This window comes from Leucopleurus acutus, assembly GCF_964270905.1.
Source record: "Leucopleurus acutus genome assembly, chromosome: X".
In the NCBI taxonomy this organism is placed as follows: Eukaryota; Metazoa; Chordata; class Mammalia; order Artiodactyla; family Delphinidae; genus Leucopleurus; species Leucopleurus acutus.
The window spans coordinates 87,212,289-87,239,041 of record NC_139148.1 but is presented as its reverse complement, the minus strand read 5'-3'; the positions used below and the strand labels follow the sequence as shown (position 1 = coordinate 87,239,041).

Sequence of the window (26,753 nt, the reverse complement as noted above, 5' to 3'; positions counted from 1 at the left end):
ATCAGAATTTCTTGTCCTTAGAACCAAGACTACACATTTTAAACAGGTACCCCAGAAACTTCTGATGCAGGCTAAAGTTTGAGAACCACTGGATCAGGCTATATTTAGATATGGTTTGGTCAGAACACAGTAAGCAGCTAGTAACACTGACAATAATGTCAAATGGTAGTAATATTTGAATTCATATTGAGCTTGACCCAGGAGCTGCTCTGACTTCATTTGCTTCTGCTCTCAGCCTAATCTTTTATGTATTTTTGGAACTCAGGTGGCAAGATATCCTGTTTCTGGGCATGATAAACAAATTTTTAATTCCTAGTTCTATAAGGCTTTTGTCAAATAAGTTTGGCTGCTGGCTGTAGCTCTCCATTTTACCAGTAGGGAGCACAGTCAGTCTATTGATTTTAGGCTTGGTGTAAAAAAGAAGTCTGAGATGGCCTCTTCTCTATTTTAGTATGGAAATCTTTTCCTGGGGGTTGGATAATAAGAGAAAAGGGCCATTTCTGTGTGGGGTAGGAATGTGACCCTCTGGGTGCAATTGTTCATTTTTCAAAGATGACACAGAATGAAACTTTTAAAATGAAAAGTTTTATATCTGAAAAATGTGGTCTCCTAGACATGCCACTCTATAAAACGAAATAGAGCCCTTCTTTCATGAGAAACATGCTTTCCAATTGAGCACTTTGGAATAGGTGTGAAACGTAGAGAAATGTGTAAGAAAAATTATGAGATGTTGAATTCTTCTATTTTTGAAAACACCGTGCTTTGGCATGTAGAATTAGACACCTGGAGGGAAATACTTGAAAGCTTGATGAAAGATAAATTTCAATTTTCTGTGTTTCGAGGTGTTTTTTCTCAGCTCCTACAGACCATTTAATTATCACCTAAAAAGAAACTGTAATAACAAGGGTTTGGGGGCTTTGGGAAAAAGCTAAAACACAGATCAGCTTTCCCTCCTCTCCTCCCAATCCCCCAAAGTCAAAATATCTGAGACCATGATAGCAAAACCCTCAAATGAAAACCTTTCTCACTGTTTTCTGTACAACTTCTCATAAACTCAAAGGGAAGGATTTATTCATTAATAAAACGTAGACACTAGGAAAACAAGTTTTAGAAAAAAATTGGACTGAAAATTAAGACAAGTAGAATTTCTGTGAAAAAAAATCTCTCAAGACTTGAAGTGGGCTTCATTCTTGAGGTAGCTAAACATAACAGTGCGTCAAAACACTGGGGAATGTTGGTTAATATTTATTGAATGCCCACAATGAATGTGCTGTAGGGAAGCAGTTTGTGTTGGTTGGCCTGAAGACTGTGAATAAGTTTCAAACTAATAAATTTTTTTCTTTATTTTTTCTCTGGTGGCCTAAATAGTCATCGTAGTTTCTCTGAATATAAAGGCTTATGCTCCTGGGATTGGTCTATAAATTGGTTACAGCCTTTTATATCTCCAAAGCCATATTCATTGGGATGATGGATGGGATCCACTGATGGGGTAAAAAATGAAGATTCAGAAAAATAAGTGTGGATTATCGGCTACTTGAAAGCAAAGGGAAATTTCCCTGGGTGACAGTAAAATAGAACTTGTTTTTTCTGGCTTTAGACTCTCACATCTGCTCTGTATATGATGTGGCATGAAATTTACTCTGCTCTACTAGATACATTTTAATTCCCCAGAATGTAGAAGATGAACTTTCTCTAGTCAGTTTATCTGTCAAAACAAAACTTCTTTGATGAAAAATATTCATTATATAAAGTCCTTCCTCCAAAAACTGATGAGGAATTTTGAAAAGAAAAACCTGTCCCCATGCTTTTCTTCAAAACAGTGCTCTATTTTGATTCCAAAATAAGAGCTATAGTGGTTTGAAAGTATTTTTCTTCTCTCCTCTTTCCAACCAGTTCTAAATCTCCTTGTACATCTCCTCCACACTTTTTCTGGTAAAAATGAAAAACAAATAAAAATCTTGCAAGAGATAATGGTAAATAGAATTATTGGCTTTGTGACATACTATCTTTGTTTATAATCTACAGGCTACAGCAAGTGCATTCCATTGTATCAACTTAGATATGTGGGGTTAGTCCTCAGCAAAATTGTGAAGTAAGCAAAACTGGTTTTGGCTCTCTCCCTACCCTCAGCCTTTTGACCTGTGGTGTCCTGTGGATGCTTTTTCTTAACATGTTCTTTTGTTTCCCCATTAATATTTTTGGTTCCCTTTACGTATGACCACATTCTTCAGAGAAACAAGTCTCATAGACTTGTTTGTGATCATATGGGAATGGGTCTTCATTTGTTAATGTTTTACCACTTTCTAAGTAATATTTTCATTTAACAGAGATTTTGAGAGACAGCAACTTAATGCAAAAAGGATGACTTTAATAATAGGGATTCTAGATCCTGTAACAAATTACTTTGTGTGGCCAATATTGGCAACTGCCTCCCCCAGCATGACTTCTCACTTCTTTCTCAGTAACAGAATCATGATTTCATTTGGTGTGATAATGCTCCCAGAACAAAGACTATTACGTCTCCTTTGAAGCTACATTTGGCCATGTGGCTAAGTTCAGGCTGACAACATGTAAGCTGAAATCTCCTTAAAAAGATAGAGGGTGGCTTTTTGTCCTGACCAGCTTCTTTGTGATGACAATCTGGAATGTAAACATGATGACTAGAACTGGAGTTAGCTCAGATCATGAGTTGTCCTTGAGGATGGAAACCATACACTGAGGATAGTACGTGGACTACCTACTTCTACCTTGTTTCAGTTATGTCATTTGGGGATTTTCTGTTATATGCAGCTGAACTTGATTTTAAGGGACAAACATCTTTTGGAAATCAGGGCTTTGTGGTATCTCTTAACAAAATCGGTAGGTTAATTCTGAGAAAAACCTCACTGTTGGCTTTTGAAAGAGATAAGTTCTCGGTCTCTGAGAGAATATGGAGAATTCTTGCTCTCCTGAATCCTTCCGAAAAAAAAAAAACTGTCTTATACTTTCTTAATTGTTTAGAGGGCACAGATTTTTTTCATTCCAAATATATTGTGAATGAATAGACAAGAAAGAGGATAACCTATCTGCCATGGCACAGTATCTAGCAGAGTGAAATGTTGGGTTCTTCTTATCTTGTTGATAATATTAGTGTAACAGTTACTCTAGATTGACATGGCCCTGATAGAAAGACACTCTCACACAGGGAAGTAGTCTGGAGGAACAGAAAATGTGAAAGGTCAACCACAAACCATTCTGATTTGAACAGGATATGATTTAGTATAACCCAAACATCAAAAGCTATTATTGGCAACATGGGGGATTTACATCACGGTGGTACACCAGACAGATACACAGGGCTAGAGCAACATTGCTGTGAAGAGGCAACCCCTACCCCAAGGGATGGATTTCAGTGGACACAGTGAATTTGTGGGCCAACATGCCACTTGGGCCCCTTTGCAAAATAAACAAGCTCAAGTCCCTGTGTTCTATTTGTAGCTAGTCACATTGCTGCTTTTTACTCTCTGCTTCAGCAACTCAACCATAACTAGGGCCTGGACTCTAAATCCCCTACCTTTGGCAAATGTCTTGTTCTTGGCTCACTGATGATTGATATGGGTATGAGCTTGAATTGTGTTTTAGTAGCCAACATCTCTGTAAGACCAGCAGAAACACTGCTGTCAGTGGAAAGTTCAGAATGGCAAATGATAGCACCAGCAGGGAAGGATAAATATAAACAATATATTCATATAACTGTTAGAGTTCATCTCAGCACTATGGACTCACTGGTGTTTATTTGTTTGTTTTTGTTGAGGGATTTATTGTGGCTTGGTTGGTTTCCCGTGGTTCAATGCGCCTCTATCTTTCTGAACCTCTTTAGCAAGGACAATAGGTTCAAGTGTCAAATAAGTGCATGGAAGAAAAAATAGGCAAATGGGACCCAAATATCAAAGCAGTAAGTATTCAAATGACTATTTACTCATTAGGCTACAAATATCAGAGTTGATTATTGATCTGAATTACAGTACTTGGGTAAGTAGCTTTCAGGCAAATGAATTAAAGATACCAGAAGAGACTTAGAAGCAGGATTTTTGAATGAGCCACGGACAATAATTTTTGTGTGTACATTCATACCTGGTTTTTAATATGGAACCACTTTTCTTTCTTGTTAGGGAACAGCATGTTTTCAGCAAAATTAAGCCATGGAATGAAACTTCTTCAAAAAAGGAAAGCCAAAATGAAATCGTTTTTTAAGGGTATAAATAAAATAGATCCACGCATTTCCTGACAGCCTGGATGAGAAGGTCCATATTTATCTCAGTAAGCTTTCAGCGTTAGACTTTAGGAGCCAAAGTGACAGTTTTGGGCTCAGCCAGACAGTGAGCCTTATATATAAAGACTCAAAATAGATTTTCTTTGCCCCTCATCCTGCCAAAGAGCCATTTTAGGTGTGCAGGAAGGCACTGAGCACACTAATGCATAGTGCCCTTCTGCTGAGTGGGAGCAATGGATAACTTCACCTCACCTGACTCATCTTGATTGGAATTTAGATTCCCAAAGAATCTAAAAGGTGATGTGATAGTTCCTGTGATTTCACAGCAGATGTGTTTTTTTTTCTTTTTTATACATGGAGTCATTGAAAATTGAGAAGAAAATGCAAAAAGCCTGCATTTGTATAAAGGAAATAGATAATTGAGCTGTGGGCCATCATCGATGCTTTTGATCATTCTGGGATTAGAGGAATTCTTCATACTTGTAGAAACAGACTGTGTCAAAAGATAAGAAGTACAAAAATGGATTTAAGTAAGATAAGAACTTTCATCCTAAATTTCAACAGAACTTAAGGCCAAGTTTTTGTAATGACATTCTGAAGAGTCTTATAGCTGTGCTCTCTTTTTCTTCTACCTTCTTCCCTCTCTTCTTTATCATTTCTTGCTTTCAACTAAAAAATTAAAGACCACTTACATGCTTTTGATACTGTGCTGGGTTCTGGACAGAGCAAAATGGGAGAGAGTATGGGCCCTTTTTAGAAAAGAACTTGCAGGTTAAACTCATATGTAAATGGTATGTGCATTGTGATATATTAACTTATATAGGCATAGAATAAAGTAGAGAAGACTGAGGTTTCATGTTTAGGTAAAAGGAAAATGGGATTTTTAAATCTCTTCCAATTAGTGAGAGAAAACTCTGTAAAGGTGGGATGACTGCACAAATAGAGCATGAAGTTAATGTACCTGAGATAACAAAGGGGGAGGGGAGGGTAGTAGGAAGTTAAAAGGGATGTGGGATGGTGGTTAAGGGTGGTTTGAGGAAGGACTATTTGATTGCAGGTGAGGCCCGATCTTTAATGTAGTAAGTACCTATTATGGACTTTCAGAGAAGGAAATGGCATTCATAAAATCTATAAGTGAAAAATCAACTTTGTGTAAAAGCATTTATTCTCGTTTCAGTCTGTAGCCTGGGAACTTCAGCAGGGAGGAGGTTGTAACAGCTGTGCAAAGAAATAACCTGTGGCCTGGACCAGAGCATAAATTGAGGGGTGGTTTAAGAGGACAAGCTGGCAGTATTTGGTGAGCGACTGGAGTGGAAGACAGGGATACATTAAAACTGGGAGGGAGGGAGACGCAAGAGGGAAGAGATATGGGAACATATGTATATGTATAACTGATTCACTTTGTTGTAAAGCAGAAACTAACACACCATTGTAAAGCAATTATACTCCAATAAAGATGTTAAAAAAAAAAAAGATCAGAGGAAAAAAAAAAAACTACTGCAAGGTCTCTGGCCTGGGAAGTTGGAGCTCCTTTGGCATCATTCCTTGTGATGAGAGGCTGGCCTTAGGGAAGGGTGGTGGAAGGAACAGAGGAAACTCTAGCTTCAGTGGGGTTGGTCTGAGGGAAGTATAAGGCATGATATAAGGAGTCTATCTGCGCATGCCTTGAATAAGGGGCAAAAGTCTATGATGGGAGAGCGATACCATACTTCTTGTCCAACCTGGCCTAGGCCTATATGAAGTGACAGACTCATGTGTTTGGGTTGGTTTGTTTGCTGTTTTGTTTTCTTTTTCCCTAAGTGTGAGATGATGTGATTTTTTTTTTAGCATGTCCTTGTATTTTCTTTTGAAATTCATGGTCTGCTTCATTAAGGGGATCCACATTTTCCCAGTGTGAGATTATGTGGAGGTCAAGGTATCGCATTTGAACAAGAAATGCTTCCTCAATTATTGTGAGTAGGAACCTTTAGCCCTAACATGTGATATGAAAACTTCTATAATTCTTGTGTGTGTTTGTGCACACACACATGTATATAGCATGCCATATACAACTGCAGTTAGTTGTGTATAAGTTTCTGTATATGGGCTTGTATACTTGGGCATCTTATTTTTCTTGGGCAATAAGGAGTATGCCTTCTACTTCATTTGTATCCCCTACAGAGCGTAGTATATATAGTACAATGTAGACTGCATCAAATTGAGTGTCTCAGGAACTTAAAATTATTGGTCAATCTTAAAAACCAATGTTAAAAATGAAAAATTTATTTAAAAATGATAGAGAACACTGTAAAGTCATACAACGTCAAATTAATCTCCTATCTTTTACATTTTTCTATCTCAACTACAAATTAATGCCCATTATGATAAATGAAGTATTCCAAAATTTTCATGTCTTCTAAATCATGAATAAAGAAAGAAAATATTTTCAGTGACGTTGCATTGTTAGATATATTTTATTGTGCTCTCATCCTGTGAAAATTGGTAATCTAACTATGGCATGTATGTTAATTATGAGTTAATGACTGGCTAATCTTAACTCAGCCTTGGGCAAATCTGCTTCTATTTGCTTCCTCAACTGTTCAGTGGAGGAAAATGACTCCTGCACCACAGGCATCTTGAAGATTTTACTCTTTGAAAATGGAAAGTGCCAGAAAGATATTTTCATGACACAATGACTTTGAAGTTGAGCAATGAAGGGGCTACCTTCCAATGAAACTAGAAGGGGTGACAGATGGGTATAACAAGAATTTTGAAACTAAAACTGGCTGGGACTCCAAGTTTAACATTACCCTCTAACCACTTCTTCTCCTCTCTGCTTTGCCCCTTTTCCTATTCCCAAGCAAAGTACCAGGTGATCAAAAGCTAGGCCTTACCCTTCTTTTAAGAAAGTGCCATACTGCTAGTTTCTTGTGGTTTTGGAGGAAAAACAAAATCCCGTTGACTCCTCACTTCAGTAATGTCCTATAATGCCTGTTTCTGTGAATGATATTTATGGGTCCCCATTTTCCAGGTTATTGCCTTGGAAAGTTATGTAACCAGACACTGATCTAAAAGAGAAGTCATACCTGAAGTTTATAAAGTATTGAATTTGTCCAAAGTTGAGTTCTTGTTCACAGGAGGAGAGCCTGGGACACTTTTTGTTAGGTTAGCTTTCTCCTTTGCTGAGTCTGAGCACTTGGAATATTTTAGTGTTGGCCTGCTGTGACTCACTGCCTGTCCAGTGGCTTAAGAGATGCTTAAGCAAGTCCACAATATGTCTCTCACATAATTAGACACTGGGGTATGCACAAAAGGACACATTTTTTTTATGCATCAGTTATGGGGTCATTTTGTCATCAGCCCCTATTTCCACTTTCTCAATACAGCCTAGTAAAATACAGTATTTGAGAATCCTTATGCTTTGCCCTTTCCTACTCCCCAAACCTGATGAAATGCAAGTTTTTATTGTTGTCTTCCATGTGAGACGGATCTGCTCCATTTCAGTTGTAGGGAATATTCTTAACAAACACTCACCCAGTGTGTTCAGCAGCAATCAGGCCATTAATGATGATGTAGAAGTTTATTAGAACATGAAGAGAAGAATTACCTACAAGTAATTCCGGAGTGCTGGCTACCAGGAGCCAAAAGCCTCATAGGCAGAAATTCATTGAATAGCATGCATTTATTATATGTTGGCTGCCAGAAGTTTAAGCACTTGAGCTCAGACTTGCTATTAAACCCTCCCCAGCATGCGGGCCACCCACCAGTTGCAAGGCATGATGACACGACAGATAACCCGCCCTCCTTGGTAGCAGTATGGATACGGGTAGTAACCTAGTAAAGGTTCACAGACGCGGCGGCAGTAGCGGTTGCCTCGACGGCAGTAAATACAACAATAACCTCTCTCATCCAGCATGGGGTCGAATTCTATTCCATTTTCAGTCTGAAAGAAGAAGAAGCCAGTGTTGGAGGGGGCAGGTTCACTAGGAAGAGGTCTGACAAGCAGGGGAGGAGTATAAGACTATAGGAGTTGGGGACTGGTGAGCAATTAAGTTCCTGAGCCTGATCTTGGAGATACATCAATGGATTAGATCAAGATTGATTTTATTTTTTTTAATTAACAAAATTTTAGAACAACTTTATTGAGGTATAGTTGATTTACAATGTTGTGTTAAGTTTTGCTGTACAGCAAAGTGATTCAGTTATACATATATTCTTTTTCATATTCGTTTCCATTATTGTATATTACAGGAGATTGACAAGATTGATTTTGAATGAGTCTTCTAGGGATTCCAAGCTTCTTAAATATTTTTTTCTTAAAACAATGACCATTATCCTTTCAGTGACTTTGATCTGAGGGGTAGTGAGTTTTGTGAAGGCTCTTTGTTTTTCCCCTAACAAGAAAAACGTGAACAGAACTCACATAGTCATTGATTGGGAGTTCTTCCTCGCTTGCTGCTTGTCTGGTGTGACGGGTCTTCACCTTCACTTGAGGGACCACCCACTGCTCATTTTGTTCAATGCCTTTTTTTTCATTGGTAGGAAAGTGAAGGTCTTCACCATCCTCCTCAAAGTCTTGTAACTCTGAAACTAAGGTAATAAACACAAAGTTGTGACACAACTGCTTTGCTTGGGGAACTAGCATTTGGGGATAGAGATTTTCATTGTGTCTTCTCACTGCCATCATTTAGGCATGAATGAACCACTTTTCCAAGCTCCTGCAGCTGATATCTTATGGAGATCTTCCAAAAGAAATTTGACCATTCCCATGTACATAGACTTCTTTGCTCATTTGGCATCACTTACTGCTTTGCCTTATTAGCATATTAAATTAAAAACTGAGGGCAGGGGACTTTGGTGTCTCCTACAATGATTTTACCCACGGCAGGTGCTCAGTAAATATTTTTTTGGTTGCCTGGTTTGATTCAGTGCCCTCTGTCCTCCTTCCTCATCCCTTCTCTTTCCTGTCTTAAAAATTTTTAAACTTGGTATTTAGAAATTATCTTAGATTTACAGAAGAGTTGCAAAGATAGTACAGAGTTTCTGTATACCTTTCACCCAATTTCCCCTAATGTTAGCATCTTACATAACCACAGTACAATGATCAAAACTAAGAAATTAGCATTGGTACAATACAATTAACTAAACTACAGACTTTATTCAGATTTCATCATGATTTCCACTAACGTCCTTTAGGAGAAGAATGTTGAAGCAGAAGTTGTAGTAATTGCACTTAGTTGCTTTATTTTTGCTGGTTGTGTCTTTGTTGCTGCGAGTGGGCTTTCTCTAGTTGTGGGGAGCGGGGGCTACTCTTCCTTGCAGTGCGTGGGCTTCTTATTGCGGTGGCTTCTCTTGTTGAGGAGCACGGGCTCTAGGCGCATGAGATTCAGTAGTTGCAGCACTAGGGCTCAGTAGCTGTGGCTCGCGGGCTTAGTTGCTCCGTGGCATGTGGGATCTTCCCGGACCAGGGATCGAACCCGTGTCCCCTGCATTGTCAGGAGGATTCTTAACCACTGCACCACCAGTGAAGTCCCTAGTTGCCTTTTTTTAAGGCCAAAGAGTACAAATAGATGCCCGCATTGGTTAGAGCATTCTCTCTTGGGAAATGTAGTAATCTATGCTGTCCAGAATGAGGGAGGCCAAATTCTATACTAGGTGGGCAGAATAAGATGTCCAGGGACTTTGCCCTCTCTATGGGCTGACTGGAAGTTGAGAGCTGGAGTCTTTTACTCTGGACCTTTAGCACCCAATTACTTTTATACTGGTTCCTAAAATAGCCACAAAGAAATTTGTATTGCAGTGACTGTCCTATCATCCGGGGAGGATGCCACCATTTGACATAGAAAATCCTTCTTGAGACAACAGAGCATTGTTTTGGCTCTTCTCTCCTCTGTTCTTGGGTTGGGTACACAGTGGTTTGAGACATAGTCTGGTAGCCCGACTGCAATGAATATAGATGTGCAAAGAGAGACAGATTAGCTTTTCATTATCACTACTCACATTAAGGTGGCGTTACCTTTGCTGGGATATTTAAAAGCCTGTCAGCATTAATTTATCTGATTTATAACTTGGCTGTGAAAAATTCCCTCCTCACTGGCAGTCAGCATATACAATTTCATGTAAGAAGATCATTTGTTTTCCTAGAAGTGTAGTCTCTGAATGCTGGAAATGTTACTGACTTTGGAAAACAGAGGAGGAGGAGGAGAAGGAGGCCATACCTGCTATTAGAGTGGGATTGATCCAATACATGGTCACGTTATCACAAATCTCCAGAATTTTGGAATTTTTGAGAAAGTCTCGGTTTTCAATAGGCTTTTCTGCTGGGACCCAAATCACTGACTGTTCAAAGAAAGTTGTGGTAATTTCTTCATTCTGAGAGAAGAAAGTAGTTCAGGGTGGGGATAGGCAGAGAAATTAATAAAATGAGTGAGACATTATGGGATCCTAGAAAATACCATATTTCGAGTCTGAATAATAATTCCAGTCCCAGAGCTCCCAGTGAAGTAGATGCCCTTGGGAGAGTTAACAACTGGTCCCTCCCTCTCCCATCTAACAGTAGGGCTGCTCACTGAAACAGAAGCCTTCACGGCTACCATTTCCCTTAAAGTCAGGAAGGCTTTCCATCATTTTCTGGGCCTCCCACTGGGCCATGTATGTTTTAATTTGGGCTTCTGGAACCCTGAGTGATTTACATTTGTTTTCTTTCTTTTAAATGGATGTTGTGAGTGCCCGCCTTGTTTTAGGTTTACGACTAGGATTGCAAGCTGAATTTGATCTCAAGCTGAAAAACACTCCTATAATCCAAATTGGTGAAATCACTTAAGTAGCAACAGAACCTAATATTTTGGTTTTACAAGACTGTGTGTTAATGGTATAGTTGTAGTACCAAAGATACTTTGTTTCAAAGTCAGGTCTAACTTGTGACTTCACTGGCCTTACTACTATTTTACTCCTTTCATTCTAGATGCTTAGAATTTGTCTCACAGGATGTTTTTTGTTTAGGCAGCCTCTCTTATATTGTCAAGAATGCCCCCTTCTCTTCTGTTTCTAGTGTTGGAAGTAGTTGTCTTGTGTACCTAGCTCTTAATCATTTGTCTCCTGGGCTTTGACATTTTTTTCCCCTACTCTTAATAAGGTTTTTCCTTTTCTCTTTTGTTTCTTTCTAGCTTTATGATTTCAGTGTTTTTATTCTTTGAAATGTGGCTTTGTATAATTTTTCTCCTAGTCACTTAAAAGTCTCATCTTAGCTCCTTTGCCCTTGAGTCTGTAAAGACTTGGGATGCATTGAAAGGGACTGTATAAAATGAGGTTGGTACGTTGACTAGCTTTGTTAGCAAAATCAAGGATATTTATATACCTGCTCTGCATCTTTAACATGTACAAAGTATGGATACAGTGGTGAGGGAAGTGCAGAATAAGAGGGTTTTTGTCATTCAGGACCACAAATTTGTCTCATAAAAAAAATCTGTAGCTGAATAAAAAAAAATAGGATTTTCTTGAAGATAAAGCAATTTCACTATCATGAGATGAATACTTGTGGTATTTAGACAATCTGACAATATTAACTGAAGAATAAATTGGGCCAAAATGAGACATTATGGGCCTTTGCGTTTAACGTTTTTTTTTTTGCCATGCCGCATGTGGGATCTTAGTCCCCCTGCAGTGGAAGCACGGAGTCTTAACCACTGGACTACCACGGAAGTCCCAGCCTTTAACTTTTTCAGAAAAATAAATCTTGTTGTATCAGTTTGGGAAGTCATTGCTGGCTGGCCCTACTCAAATGCTTACATTATTTTCTGTAAAAAGCAGCATATGATATTGGGTATAATAGCTTTTTATCTTCTTGATTCTCCTTTCATCTTACTTTTGCCCCTAATATCCTGGAAGTTATTCTGTTCCTCAGATGCATCCAAATTAGACTTATTAAAAAGAAAATCTCCAAAACTTTTCACTTGCCATAGACCTTGGGAGCAGAGCATCGTCTTTGGGGGAAATCTTCTTTTTCTTAGAAATTCTAGGAACCAGGGTCTGTAACTTCTCTGGACATGAGGAGACTAATATCATGTCTGTGGGAGCCAGTGACAACCCTGAGACTTGGGTAATGGAAAGAAAAAAGTGATCCCCACACCACCTCACCCCCCAAAATAAGAAAAGTAAAAGAAAAAGATAAATGGGTAGATGAAAATTAACATGGAGAGAGTTGGGCAGGAGAAAAGTGAAAAAGAACCTGGGAGAGACAGAAGAAAATGAAAGAGGTATTTACAGTATATAGAGTGGCCACTGTGCCATTGGCATAATCTCAGTTTAGATTTGCCAGTTAAACACTAAAACAAATCAACCCAACCCAATATTTGTTTCTTCTGGCTACAGTGGAGGTAGGCTGTCATAGATAGTAGCATACCATAATTACAGTCAGGATATTCAGGGAAAAATTAAGTCTCCTAGGCCTTACCGATGGCTGTATTTTAGGCAATAATCCACCATCTCCCACAAGGCCTATAGCGGCCATTCAGCAATTGCATTGGTGCCCTAGGTCAGGGGTCCCCAACCCCTGGGCCTGTTAGGAACCTGGCTGCACAGCAGGAGGTGAGCAGCGGGCAAGCGAGTGAAGCTTCATCTGCTGCTCCCCATGGCTCCCCATCGCTCGCATTACCGCCTGAACCATGCCCTGTCCCCAGTCCGTGGAAAAATTGTCTTCCATGAAACCGGTCCCTGGTGCCAAAAATGTTGCAGACCGCTGCCCTAGGTTACCTCACCATGGCCTGGGAGTGTGCTTTCAGAGAATTTGTATTATACTGTAGTTCTCACCTTCTTTACTTTTGTCTTTCCTAGTGATATGTTAAAGGTGGATTATTCTATTAGCAGCCCAGCATAAAATGGTAAGGTGAATGAACTGAAATCTTTTTTAATTTAATTTTTTATTGAAGTATAGTTGATTTACAATGTTGTGTTCGCTTCAGGTATACAGCAAAGTGATTCAGTTATATTTTATATATAAATATATATATGCATATATATTTTTTCTTTTTCAGATTCTTTTTCCCTATAGGTTATTACAAGATATTGAGTAGAGTTCCCTGTGCTATACAGTAGGTCCTTGTTGGTCATCTATTTTATATATAGTAGTGTTGAATTTAAATCTTTAGAATAGGTGAATGTCACAGTGTGACAAAAGTGGCAAGGATCCAGGTGGCCTTGGGACTTTTTTTCAGGACTTTATCTTTGGCAGGATTGGTTTTGTTCCTCCGGCTCACTCCTCTTATCAGAAATCTTTGGTTTGGAAGCAAATGTACATAATGGTTACCTGGGTATAAAAGTACAGCGTTGGACTTAAAAGCATGAACTTCAGGTTTGTTGAAAGGCCTGAGTTCAAGATCCCAATCTGCTCTGCACTAGCTGTGTAACCTTGGACAAGTCACTTTTTGGTCTGCATCTGAAAATGGGGATGATAATAGTACCTATCTATAGGGTTGTTGTGAGAATCAAATGAGGGTAAAGCATTTAGTACAATGTCTGACACAGAGTTAGCCCCCATAAATTATGGCTTTTACTATTACTATTATTTTTCTTACATACCTCATCTATTTCTTCCTCTGGTTCAGAAAATTCAGGAATCACTTTAATCTGAGTTTTGATGAAGCATTTTTGAAGACCTACAAAGTAAATGCCAGTGTATCCCTATAAAACAGACAAAAAATAACAAAACTTCCTGAAATAGCCACAATTAATGAGTTTCATGGTTTGTCAGGGCCCCAGGCTGGCAAAATTTGAATTCAAAAGGAAAGCTTTGTCTTATAAATTAAATGGAGGCTACAGGCTATTTTTAACTTGACTCAAATGTTCTAATATTTTAAGTGGGAAGCTTTAGGGGGAAAATATCCAACTTACATTTTTAAAGTCATGTACTTCCAATGTTTCATCAGTGCCATTTCCACTTCTGAATATTTCAGTTCTGGTCACGGGATCAATTTCCATGTAAATCTTCTTCTTCTCTCCGTTGCTGTAGAAAGTGTGCTCCATGTCATATGTCTGGGAGAACAGAGGAAAACAAGCTCTAAGATACTCAGTATGTCCCTTCATAAGACACTTTAATTGGGTAATATCTGGGGCACCTTCTTTTTCCAGAGCCTTTGCAGAGAGGTGCCATCTCAGCAGCTTGCTGTTGGGAATTCTCTGAGACTCAAGATTAAAGTGAGGTGTTTCTTGGCACTGGAGCTGATATGGGGATCCCTTCAGAGCCAGTATTTTGTATTCAAGCCAAGTTGCTGAACTAATTACTAACAATTCCAACAGTTTTCTTGGCAGCCTTGACTAAATAGCAAATGATATTTTGCAAGCAGCCTGTAAGGTGTTTTCCACTTGTGGTAAGCAGAGGAATCACCAAAAACCTATACTGCTTCTTTAAGCTACCACTTCCCTTTCTAAGTACTCAGTAGTCACCCACTTACTCGCTGTGAAATTCACTAGGGCTGAGAAAGAGATTTGAACAGATTTAGAATGCTTAGGCATTACTCTTTATCTTATCCATCCAGGCATTTAATATTGTCTCAACAGTCTCAGATCTGTACTTTTTAGACTCTGAAAACTCTGAAGACCATTCTCCTTGGTGAACATTAGATAATCGTCTTACCCTAACCTCAATGGCTTCCTTTTGTCCTTTAAGCTCCAGGAAACGTTTACTGCCTTCCCCTAACCTTTTCTGTTATGGGCTAACCAAATTCATTCAGTTGATTCCTGATTTTTCTTTTCCAAACCCGATTCAGCTGACTTCAAGTTCTCCAGATTCTCCTGCATATAGAATTCAACAGCTGTGAATTGTAATATGCACTATGTAATATGGAGTCTCCCAAGAAGATCGCCTTGGCAAAGCTGCATATCAGGTTGCTCTTGAGTGGTTGAAACAAAACCCCAGACTCTCTCCTACCCTCTAAAAGAGACAATTTTTCTAAGGGCCAAAAGGACCAGTCCCATAGAGTATCCCAGTCTATTAATAAGCCCATTACTTATAACTGAGGACATGTTTATAGCTAGAAGCAAATAAGTAACCTAAAGGAATTTGTTACCTGTCACAAACCAGGCCAGACTTGATGGTGCCATGTGGAAGTCTATCTTATCCCTGTTGTTAGGAGGCCTTTGGCTATCGAGTTTTTTCATTCTCATTTTTCCTTATGAAAAACATTTGGTAAAGTAAAAACCTGAAAAAGCAAGTCATCTACAGGGCCATTGTTGCTTTCTAATGATACTGTTCCCAGTGGCAGTCTTGTATTGCTTGTGCTGGGTTGGGTTGTTTTTTAATGTCTGCCGGTATCTGTGACTGAATGTTAGTATAACCTGGTCAAATTTTCCCCACCTCAAGTAGAAAAACAAATTGGAAGGGTTTGTAGAAGCAATATTACTTCAAGTGTGAAAAGTTGATGTAGTCGCTGAATAGGAAAACAAGAGACAATGTCATTTACCTTTTTGCTGCCCTACAGTGCCTTGGACATGGTTAGAGCTGAAGTATATATTGAACACCTTTTCCCCACCAATGGCAAATTCTCATCTTCCTAAAGAGAGGTTTTGAGCATTGGCAAGGTCTTTTAAGAGACCATATTTTAAAAGGGGAAGGAAAACAGTATTTAGAACTTTCCAGCAACTGCAGAGTTAACACAGCTAGTCTGGCCTGCTTTGTGACAGGTAGAAAATTCCTTTAGACTTGCTATTTGCTTCTAGTTATAAATTTGTCCTCAGTTCCAGCTCTGCAGCCAGCTTGAGAAACTTCTACCTATGGCAACAAATTGAGCTCTCAGTGGGCCTGACCTAAGTAGAGGAGAGAGGCATCTACTTCAGATCCAGCCTTGTCAGATCTCCCAACAGGGGGGAATTTCTTTAGAAATACTATCCATTGTTGAGACAAATGTCGACACCACTAGTCATTGGGGGTGGGGTGGGGTGTTTGTTTCATCAGTAGCACAACTGATGGATTATTGCACGGAAAAATGAGGTTGGAGACTAGGGGAAGTTGGAACACTGCCTACCTGGGCAAAAGGGAAAATACAGGCTGTATTTTCAATCATTGGTAGAAGACTATGGAACCATACTGGTGACATTTAGGATTTCAGTGTACTTCTGTGGAATGAGTTTTCCTGCACTGTTGGCAATGCACTTCACTTGGACATCTTGCTAGATGAAAACTATTGGAAACTGCCAAGCTCAGCAGATCTTGATTATTTTCAGCATTCTTTCAAAGAGGCGCTTTTTTTTTTTTGGTAGGGGAGGAGGGGTCCATTCTGATTGTATTCATTCACTAGCATGTTGCCTTTCTGTTTGTAATGGTAGTGGGCTCAGAATGACTTCATTTATATGTAAAATCTGGGTGGGGGGTAGGGAGCTATATATTCACTCAGATGGAATTCACTATCAAAGGTGCCCTTTTGGAACAGACTGTCCTTTGTCTAGGAAGATGATGCTGGTGGCCCACTTTGGACTGCTTAGGGATGGGTTTGAGCAAATCCAGACATACTGTCTCATCCGGGTCCCTGTGGAGCACATTGCCTGGGTAATGGCTATGCAAGCTTCACTGGCCCATATGAAGACTGAACTCATGCCTTTGGCTTCAGAAGTACCTTTCTGTCTACTAAGCTCATTGGCTCAGGGGCTGAGGGTCTTTCTGGAGATGAGGGGATAAATGGTTTTGTCCCCTCCAGGTGCAAACTAAAGCAGAGAAGAATGACCGGTCTGTGAGAAGTGTGAGTGGGCTCCCAGTAGTTCATCTCAGACTGCCTCCAGCTCAGCTTTATTCCAGGAAGGACAGAGTATGATGAGAAGTACACTTCCACCAAACCGGCACATTAGGGCAAGTTAATCTTTGGTGCTTCTAGCTTCCCTTTTCTGTTCTTTTTATATCCTGCCCTCTTTGTACCTTCGTAGCCCTTCCTCCTCTTTCCATCTCCCTCTATTCCTCTGTCTCCTATCTAGACATCTAGGAATCTGATGGTGCTTCAGGTACCTTATATCAAAGAAGAAATCAATCTGACAACTGATCTCACACTAAGGTATTAGTGATGGGTGTTTGTCTGTTAAAAAAAAACACACTAAGGTATTAGTGATGGGTGTTTGTCTTAAGAAAAATGAGTGCACTACTTAACTCAAAGGAATGAATTACTAATGGTGGTTTTTAAGCACAATAGCACCAGGAATAAGAGATATATTAAGGGCAAGGGCATCTTTGCAGCAGCGCTCAAATGGGTTCCCACTCCATCCACACATAAGGCTGGTCTCAACTATGAAGGTCCAGAACACTGGCGTTGGACAGGTAAACCAATGGGTGGAATATGACTCAGAAGTAAAACGAGATAGATACGTGGTGAACCCCAAGGAGTTAGGGATGTAAGAAGACCACACTGACAAAACGTGGAGAGAACACAAACTCATTTCTCTTCCCTGCTCAGGAATTCTTTCCTCAGTCCAGTTAAATTCTCCACTCAGGCAGCAAATGAGCCCTAACATCCTCCTTTCACAGTTTGCTGTGTTTTCTGGCCTCAATTTGTGACCATCTCTGAGATCAGAAAAGAAAGATTTTTATAAAAAGTAAAGCTGCCTCAGACCTCAGTGTGATGGATCTGTTTCGGGGCAGGTAGCTTTAGCTTGTCCTGAAAGGGATTTGAGGACATTTGGCTTAGGTTTGTTTTTTGAAGCCTATGATTAATCTAGATGTTCTTCTCTCCACCTTCATTTCTTACTGTCTGTTTATGAGGTACACTCTCCAAAGGTGAAATACATGCTCAGAAGAGCTGGCTAGCAGGTGTTAGACTGGAAGGAAAGGAAGGGAATGCATTGTATTATATTATTACCAACCTAGCCTGTGGGAATTAAAGGGCCTCTGGGTATTTCTTTAACCAACACAGAGCAGACACATTGTTTCTTATGCAAAGTTGGACTCCTGCATCTTCAGTCACCAGTTCTCAGTCCTGAAAAAAAATTGGCATAGGCAGCACAGACATTCCTCTTTTTCAAAAAGAAAAAAACCCATTTCTTTCATGTCGAACAGCGGTCCCCAACCTTTTTGGCACCAGGGACCGGTTTCGTGGAAGACAATTTTTCCACAGACCGGGGGTGGGGGGAGGATGGTCCAGGCGGTAATTCAACTCCTGCTGTGCCACCCAGTGCCGCAGACCAGTACCTGCTGGGGATTGGGGAGCCCTGATCTAGATCCTCAAGCTGGCTTGGAAGTTTCTCCCTACCCACTACCCTCACCACTCCTTATTCTTAAATGCAGCTGAAGAATAGTGAAAAGACTCTCTAGACCAGGTTCTAGTCTTAGCCTCAACTCTGCCACTTACAAGCTGTGTGACTTTGGACAAGTCACCAAGTGTCTCTGGAGGCTCAGTTCCCATCTTTATCTCTCACCCATTGCCAAATGCAATGTTGAATAGTTGAGAAAATCAATTTTTTAAAAAATTGAAATGTAGTTGATTTACAATGTTGTATTAGTTTCTGGTGTACAGCAAAGTGATTCAGTTATCCATATATATAAAATATATAATAATATATATATTCTTTTTCAGATTATTTTCCCTTATAAGTTATTATAAGATATTGAATATAGTTCCCTGTGCTATACGGTAGGTCCTTGTTATTTATTTATTTTATATGTAGTAGTTTGACCAAATCAATTCTGTTCCGATTTGGCTAACACCTGTCAGGTTGAACCGTTGGACTGCTACTACCTGTTGATTTCCTGGGCCGCTTTCCCTACAGTAGCCCCAATCCCACTCTCAGCCACTGAAGGACAGCTCCCTTTGAAGACCTAGGTTTTTTCTGGCTGGTACCAAGTAAGTTGCCCAGCAAATGCCTTAGGAGAATGAAGAGACGGAATACGAATGTGCCCCTAGTAGCCGGAGTCCTACTCTACATAATCGATGCTGCCCCTTGGCAGCCGAGACCAAGAGCTAACCCGTGACAGTGGCTGGACAAGGGTGGACTTTGCTCTTGAAATGGTTTGAGAGGAAAATAAAATGAAGTCTTTTAAAAACGCTGACGTGGCACCATCTGGTGAAGCTCAGTCCCCCTGCTAAAGAGGTTTCAGCTCCATCTCCGTCTCTTCCCTTGAGGGGATGAAATGCTTCTCCAGACCCACATTTTACCTATCAAACTGCTGTGTAGGAAAGCCCAGGGAACTCGGGGAAGAAAGTTGTATCTTTGTGAAGAAAGATAAGTGAAGATAAGTGAAAAGATAAGTGAAGATAAGTGAAGAAAGTTGGTCTCTGGCCAACTTAAAGAAATAGGCACAGGAAAGCCCGATCCAGACTTAGCAGGAAAGTGCTTTTTCTGAGCAAAAGATTTTCAGCCTAGAGTGCTGTTGGGCCTGCAGTCTTGAATAAAACTCTTTTAATGGTCATCTGCAGTTGAGGTGAGGGGGAGGCCAGATGGATGCCCACATATCCTACCCCTTCTCATCTCATCCTGGTAGTATGCAGAAGTTGAGGAGACATCCCCAGGAAACTGTGGATTGCTGTGTGGGCTTTAGGACTTAGCCTTTCAAAATAGCCCTAAAGTCACCAGGCGGTTCCTATATATGGCAGGAAGGGCAGCATTTCATTAATTTAGTTTATTATTCTTCTGCCTCATTCTACAAAGGATTGGAAGGGATAGGCTACAAGGTCTGTGTTACATCTATCAACTATTGGTTTAAAGGCTGGAATTTTTCTGAATTGTTTTCTCTATGTTGGATGGATTAGCTGGGGAGTTGATTTCTGATTGTTTCAGGTTTAATGTGTAATACAGGGAGCTTTAAGCAAGAATGTTTCTCTTGGGAATCTGCTTCAAAGATGTCTGGGCAGTCACTGCCTGAAAGTGAAGTCTTGTGATGCTCTCTCAAAATCTCTGGGACTGAATAGGTCCTCTGCTTGGTTGAGAAAGCTGAATACAGAACTCGATGGACTGGCTTTCATTCAGCTCAAGTGGCTTCTGTATGTGGCTGTGGGTTGGGGATCTGTAGCCTGTAAGGGAGTGCAACAGCTCTCCCAAAGTTAGTCTTCCTTGTTTCATTTTATTTTCATCTCTCTCTCTCTCTCTCTCTCTCTCTCTCTCTCTCTCTCTCTCTCTCTCTCTCTATCTCTCTCCCCGTTTTAGATCAAGAATATGGATATTTTAGGGCTTCCCTGGTGGCGCAGTGGTTGAGAGTCTGCCTGCCGATGCAGGGGACATGGGTTCGTGACCCGGTCGGGGAAGATCCCACATGCCGCAGAGCGGCTGGGCTAGTGAGCCATGGCCGCTGAGCCTGCACGTCCGGAGACTGTGCTCCACAATGGGGGAGGCCACAACAGTGAGGGGCCTGCGTACCGCAAAAAAAAAAAAAAAAAAAAAGAATCTGGATATTTTGTCCCCACCAAGGTGGGAGGTAATAGAAGGAGGAGGGGGGAAATTACTGGCATGGAAATGTCAACACCAGATGTGGAATGTTAAATAAACACTTAATTATAAACAGATGTCAAAAGCAAAGTAAAAAGGATGTGTGGCGGAGGCTAGAGGAGCAAATGCTAAGAACTTGGAGAAAGTCCCGGGATGCCAAACACATCACTGTCATCCATAAGCACAGCAGTATCACTGGTTCTCTCCACCAAGGGCCCCAAGAGTCCCCACAGGTCCCACAGGCTTGTAAAGGAAAGTCCAGAAGAGCCTGGTTTTTAATCTGCTAACTGCTGTTTCTTGCCAGGCCATACTCTTTAGGGGAGCCTCTTTAATTTGTGCAAGATGCCTGGATCCTTTTCCTCTGCAAATCTTCTTCCAAGACCAATCTGACTACTCTTCACTTCCCAGCAATCATAAGTCAGCTCTGAGGCAGGCTTATTGGCAGCCCTAGCCATTGGAAACAACAGATGTTCCCTGGGGCTTTTTGTCTGGGAACTAAAGGTAGTGGGCTTAGTGGAGCATCCACATCTCCAGCTGGTTCCTCAGTTTGCAATGGACCCAGCCTGGTCTTGTGGGGAAGGCCGGGGACTTAAATATCAAAGGCAGTAAATTGTAACTCCCCATTGGAACAGAGAACAAAAACCTTTGTTTATGGTGGAAAAACTTGCCCCAGGAGACACCTATTTATCGTCTTTTACCAGATTACTTTGTAATGATTTTGTTCATTTCTGAGAATCCCTTTGCTAAAAATCACATCCTAAGACGGATTACTTCTTGAGAGATTTGGTTCTTGATAAACTTTATTTGGTAGCATACCTCACCTCTTCTGTGCATGCAGTGACTCATTTTTACATTTGGTTTGAGGAGTCACAGGATTGCTCCTTATAATGCATTAAAAAGTGAACTGGAGTGAGAATCAAAGACGATATAATACAGAAGCAGAGGTGACCACGGGCTCTGTTAGTGAGCTTGGCACCTTACTAGATAAAAGCAAGGTCCCCACCTAGTCATTTATAGTTGCACGGAGACAAATAGCATTGTAAGTTTAGAAAAACACATAAACTTTTTCAAAATAGAATTTGCAATTCCAATGGCTAAAATAAAACTAGAAAAACCATCTGGCCCCTTGTTCAGGCAAACACGTATGGGTGGTTAGAAGGGCTAGCTACCTAGTACACCCAGCTAAGAACATTATGGCCATGAAAGGGTTTATTCTCCTCTAACCCATCTGTAATTGTCAAGAGGATCCAAGATTCAATTTGTGGGACAGCATGTTACCTTGGGAATTAGCTAAGTAATAGCAGAATTGGATTGGTATGCATCTTGGCACTCTTAGTCATTTGCTGTTTCTTTCCTGATCTCAATTACTTTGCCCACCTTGCTAGTCTGAATATAGGTGGCTTCTCTAGAAAGACATGTGAACAGTAAGCAGTTCAGAAGCAGAGAGCAGTGGGAGAGATAAGAGAAAGGGCTAACTATAGGCAATGGATGATGCGTGAAATCCTTTCTGGAACAAGGTATAAATAAAAAAGCAAGTAAACAAAGTTTGCTATTCATTCTCCCTCTGACTTAAACTTGATAAGGTAGCCTCTAGTACTAAATGAAAGTGGGTATGGTAGCAGAGGTGAAGAATCCAAAGGTGGCTATGCCTTACTTCTCCGTTTTCTTTTGGACACTTGTCCACTTGATTTTCTATTTTCTACACTTCCTCACCCCCTGCCTCTCCTTCCTCATTGATCCATATTCTTTCCTCTCTGCTCCTATCACTCCTTTGACTCCTAATGGTTCATACCAATTATCTTCTTGTATTTTATCCTCCCTCCTGGATTTTTGCCTTTCCCTTCCTACGTCTGTTATCAAATAGAAATGAGCATCCCATGACAACAAATTAATAATAATGGTAGCAACAACAACATCCCACATGCAGAGAGAAAAATGTAGCAAAGCCAGAAAACCATCTTCACCGTTTATAGCTTGTACATTTATTAATTCTCTTTCAAATGGAAATTGTTGGCATGAAGGGACTATGATTTTCTTTGGGTCACATCTAAACTTAGCCACTGTGTGTGAGCCCAGGAGTAACAATAACACTAAGGTACACTAATATCAACTACAATGCAGCCAAGCTTCACCAAATAACCATAGTATCAGAAGCGTGATATCTGTGATTAATGACTTGGTGTCACTTTTCTACTTTGTAGCATTACTATTTCAGTGGGACACCAACGACTGTGGCTCGTGAGAAGCTGAAAAGCTCTAGATTTTTTGGTTTTCTTTTTTGAGTCACAAATAAACATGAATTCAGGTATGAGAATTGCTCCTTCTGAAAAGGAGTTTGCTGCCTGTCCTCACAGCAGATTCATTAAGTCAGAAACATAATGCCTGAAAATCCTTTGCTCCCATTTCTCATGGTTTCTTCTTATGTGGTAGTATAATTACTTTTCCATCAGTTTCTGCCCAGATAATTGAAAGAAAGATGGAAAGTATTTTTTCTTACAGTAAAAATTTTGCTTCTGTGAGGAATCTTAACTCCTTATAAAACATAATAAAAGAATGGGTAATTCTACATCTTATCATTACTAACCAAAATGCAGAAAACATATTTTTCCTTTACCAAAATAATTAGGCAAAAAAGAGAGAGCAAACCTTGACTGAGTTTTTCATACCACCAAAAAATATACACAAAAAGAACTTAATGACTTTCATTTTCAGAGTAATATACATGTCAATCACTAATTAAATTCAATCAAACTCAAAACAGAAACACTGGATAATAATGTGCATTTACTCACTTTTTTGGGTGTCTCAGGCCAGAAGTGCTTGCCCCCCCAAAACAGGACAATTAGAGTTAGGGCGAGGATACCAAACACCAGTCCACAAATCTTAAGTGATTTACATATCTTCTTGGATTTAGAAGCTTCTGCCTAAGCAAAGAACAGAGAGAATAAAACAATACACAATAGCCCTTAAAATTGCAAGCCATAATTCAAAGTCACTTGATTCCACTTTTTAATGTTCATATTGCAATATGATAAATCTGTGAAGCCATGCTTCTGCTCAAAAGGGAATAAAAATATGAATCAACTTACATTTAGAATGTGACAGTCCTCACAGTTCTCTGGAGGATTCTTTGCCATGGTCTCTCAGCACACAGCACTCTTTCCCTGCTTTGAGAGGACTAAGAGACCACTGCTGAGGTGGAGTTGCAAGTGAGTCGGCTAACAGATGCCAGAGGAGAAGCTGAATTTATATGGCTCAAATATGTCATACCAGAGCCTGAGGGAGCCCAGGGGGCTCCTGTGCTGCAATTTGTTACATAGATATACCCATATATGTATATAACTTCTGTGCACAGAATTCCATCCAGAATGGCAAAGACAGAAGGTTATAATGAAAACTATTGTCCTGGGGGTTGGTTTGGAAGGGGACCAAGCCTAGGACACATTGAAATTATTTTTCACTATGAACTTAAAATATCAGTGGCAACACACACTGCACACTCCAGAAATAAGCAAACAAAACAAAAAAAGAGGAATGAAGTTCTAATTTCAATTCCATTTGCTCTAACAAATATTTATTGCAGGCACTGTGCTTGGTGTAGGAGATTCAGGAATGAATAAGGTAGTGCCTTCTTCACTATGTTAAAGCTCTTTGAGGACCGAGATCAATAGGTAGTCAACTAATTATAATCAGAAACAAGATTTAAAAGGTTAATTATACGTTTTCTTTCTCTCTTCATTCTCTCTCTCTGATTATTTTCCTTTCCTAGGCTCTCTTCTTCAATCTGTTCCTTAATGTTGATATTCCTTATGGTTCTATCTTTGATGATCTTCTCATTCTATATATACACTTCTTGGATGATCTCATCCACTCTCACAATTTAAAATATCACCTATATATCAATGATTTCCAAATCTGTATCTATAATTCCACTGTCTTTTGAATTTCAAAGCCATTTGAATATCTCTGCCTCGATGGACCTCAGGAATCTCAAAACTCAACATGTTCCACATCAAACCCTTCTTCTTTTCACAACCCCTGCCTCCAACCTACTTTCTTTCCCATGTTCTTAATCTTGCTTGGTGGCTGAATTAGTTTGCTAGGGCTGCCATAACACAACAGAAATTTATATTCTCACAGCTCTGGAGGCTAGAAGTCCAAGATCAGGGTTGGTTTCTTCTGAGGCCTCTCTCCTTGCCTTGTAGATGGCTTTCCTCATGTTCACATGTTCCTCATGTCCCTTTCTATGCAGGTATATGCCCTAATCTCCTCTTCTTATAAGGGCACCAGTCATATTGGATTAGGACCTATCTGTACGACTTTATTTTTCCTTAATTACCCCTCCAATGGCCCTATCTCCAAATACGGTCACATTAAAAAATAATGGGCATTAGGACTTCAACATATGAATTTGGGTGGGTGGGAAGGGCACAATTCAGTCCGTAACAGTGGAACCATTACTCACCCAGCCTCCAAAACCAGAAACCTGTGGTTTGTCCTAGACTCTCCTCTCTTTGTCACATTCCCTTATCCAATCAGTGACCAGGTATTTTTGATTCTAAATTATTACATCTATCAAAGCCATTCTTTTCTCCCTATATTGACTTTTAAAGCCTTAGTTTAGGTCGTCATCTTCTCTGATGAGTCTCAAGTCCATATCTCTAACCCAGGCTGCTCTTAGGGCTCCAGACCCATGGGTCTATCTAACCTGCTAGACATCCCCGTTTGGATATCCTAGAGGTACCTCAAATACCACATGTTCCAAATGGAATTAATTATCTCTCCTTCCAAATATACTCTTCTTTCTACATTATCTCTCTCACTAAATGGCATGATGATCAGTTTCTAGAATAGAAACCTCCAAATGATCTTTGATTTCTTCCTGTCTTGCCTATTTAGGCCTCCATGCCTAATCAATTATTAAATCCAGTCAATTTTGCCTCTGAATTATCTTCCCAATCTTATTCTCTCTATCCTCAAGTTCCACTGTCTTAGTTGAGGTTCTCATAGTTACTTTTAGTGTTGCAATAGAGTCCTAACAGGTTTTCTTGCCTCCAATCCACTTCCTTCAAGATGATCTTTTCTAGGGCTCAAATCTGAGGATAATCTCTCCCCTGATTAAAATCCTCTGTGTCTATTCATTGTCTATTAAATCAAAGCTACTTATGGTGACTTCATAGGCACTTCATGGTCTTGACTCTGCCTAATCCCTCCAAGCCTTGATTTTGGAAAATTTCCTCCATAGATGGAGCCAACAGGGTATCTTAGCTGGGCAGAGTCATGGAGCATGTATGTGGGACTTCATCCACATCCTAATATCTTGAAGAAACATAATTTTCTAACTGTTGCTGACATGTTCATGCATGAAGTTGATTATGGAAGTTATGAAATATAAATCATCATTCTATTTGTTCTATAATTCTTTGGCCAACCTTAAAAAAAGAAAAAGAAAGCTATGAGAGCAGTCTTATGAAGAAACCCATGTTTATTGTGTTAGATGGTACCTCCTCAACAATGTTACTCATACTATACTTCCAATGCCTTCCTTACACCTTATGCTTTAGTGATTCTGAGCACCCTCTGCTATTTTACTCTACAGGGCATTTTCACATGCTATATTCTTTGCTTTTGTTTCCCTTCCTCCCCTTGTCTACCTGAAAATTCTCATTTAGCCTTCAAAATACTGCCTAGATATTACCAGCTCCTGAAAGACTTCCCTGATCTCATCTCTGCTGTGTTTTTCTTCTGAGAAGACTTTGAGATCCTTTAAAACATGCCTCACTTGTTAAAAAGATTGAATTAAAATAGAGGTCAAATCAATGTGCCATGGAAGCATAGAAGGAGGAGTGATTAAATCTGTTTCAGGAGAGCAGGGAAAATGGCAGAAAGCACTCAAAATTTCAGTAGATTGTTCGTTTATTAGCAATCTATGTGGCAAGCACTTTTATAGGGGCTAGATATGTATTTAGTAGTGGACAAGACCAGCACAGTCCCTGATATTATAGAGCTCAGAGTCTAGTTGGGGAGACAGAAGTTAAACTAAAAGGAAAAAATCCTGTAAATAAATAAAAATATATAAATTATGAAACATCGTAAGAAGGAAATGTTTAAGGTGTCATGAAAACACCTA

At 39.9% G+C, this 26,753-nt stretch overlaps 1 protein-coding gene across 1 annotated transcript; it reads right to left on the bottom strand.

Moving 5' to 3' along the window:
* Positions 1 to 7,964: 7,964 nt before the first annotated feature.
* On the bottom strand, positions 7,965 to 23,760 carry TNMD (tenomodulin; the record flags this gene model as incomplete). Its single annotated transcript, XM_082864681.1, has 7 exons — positions 7,965 to 8,174; positions 8,655 to 8,821; positions 10,450 to 10,603; positions 13,808 to 13,909; positions 14,120 to 14,260; positions 23,416 to 23,547; positions 23,713 to 23,760. 7 exons carry the CDS (start codon positions 23,758 to 23,760, stop codon positions 7,965 to 7,967), a joined length of 954 nt encoding a protein of 317 aa, XP_082720807.1.
* Between the last annotated feature and the right edge of the window lie 2,993 nt (positions 23,761 to 26,753).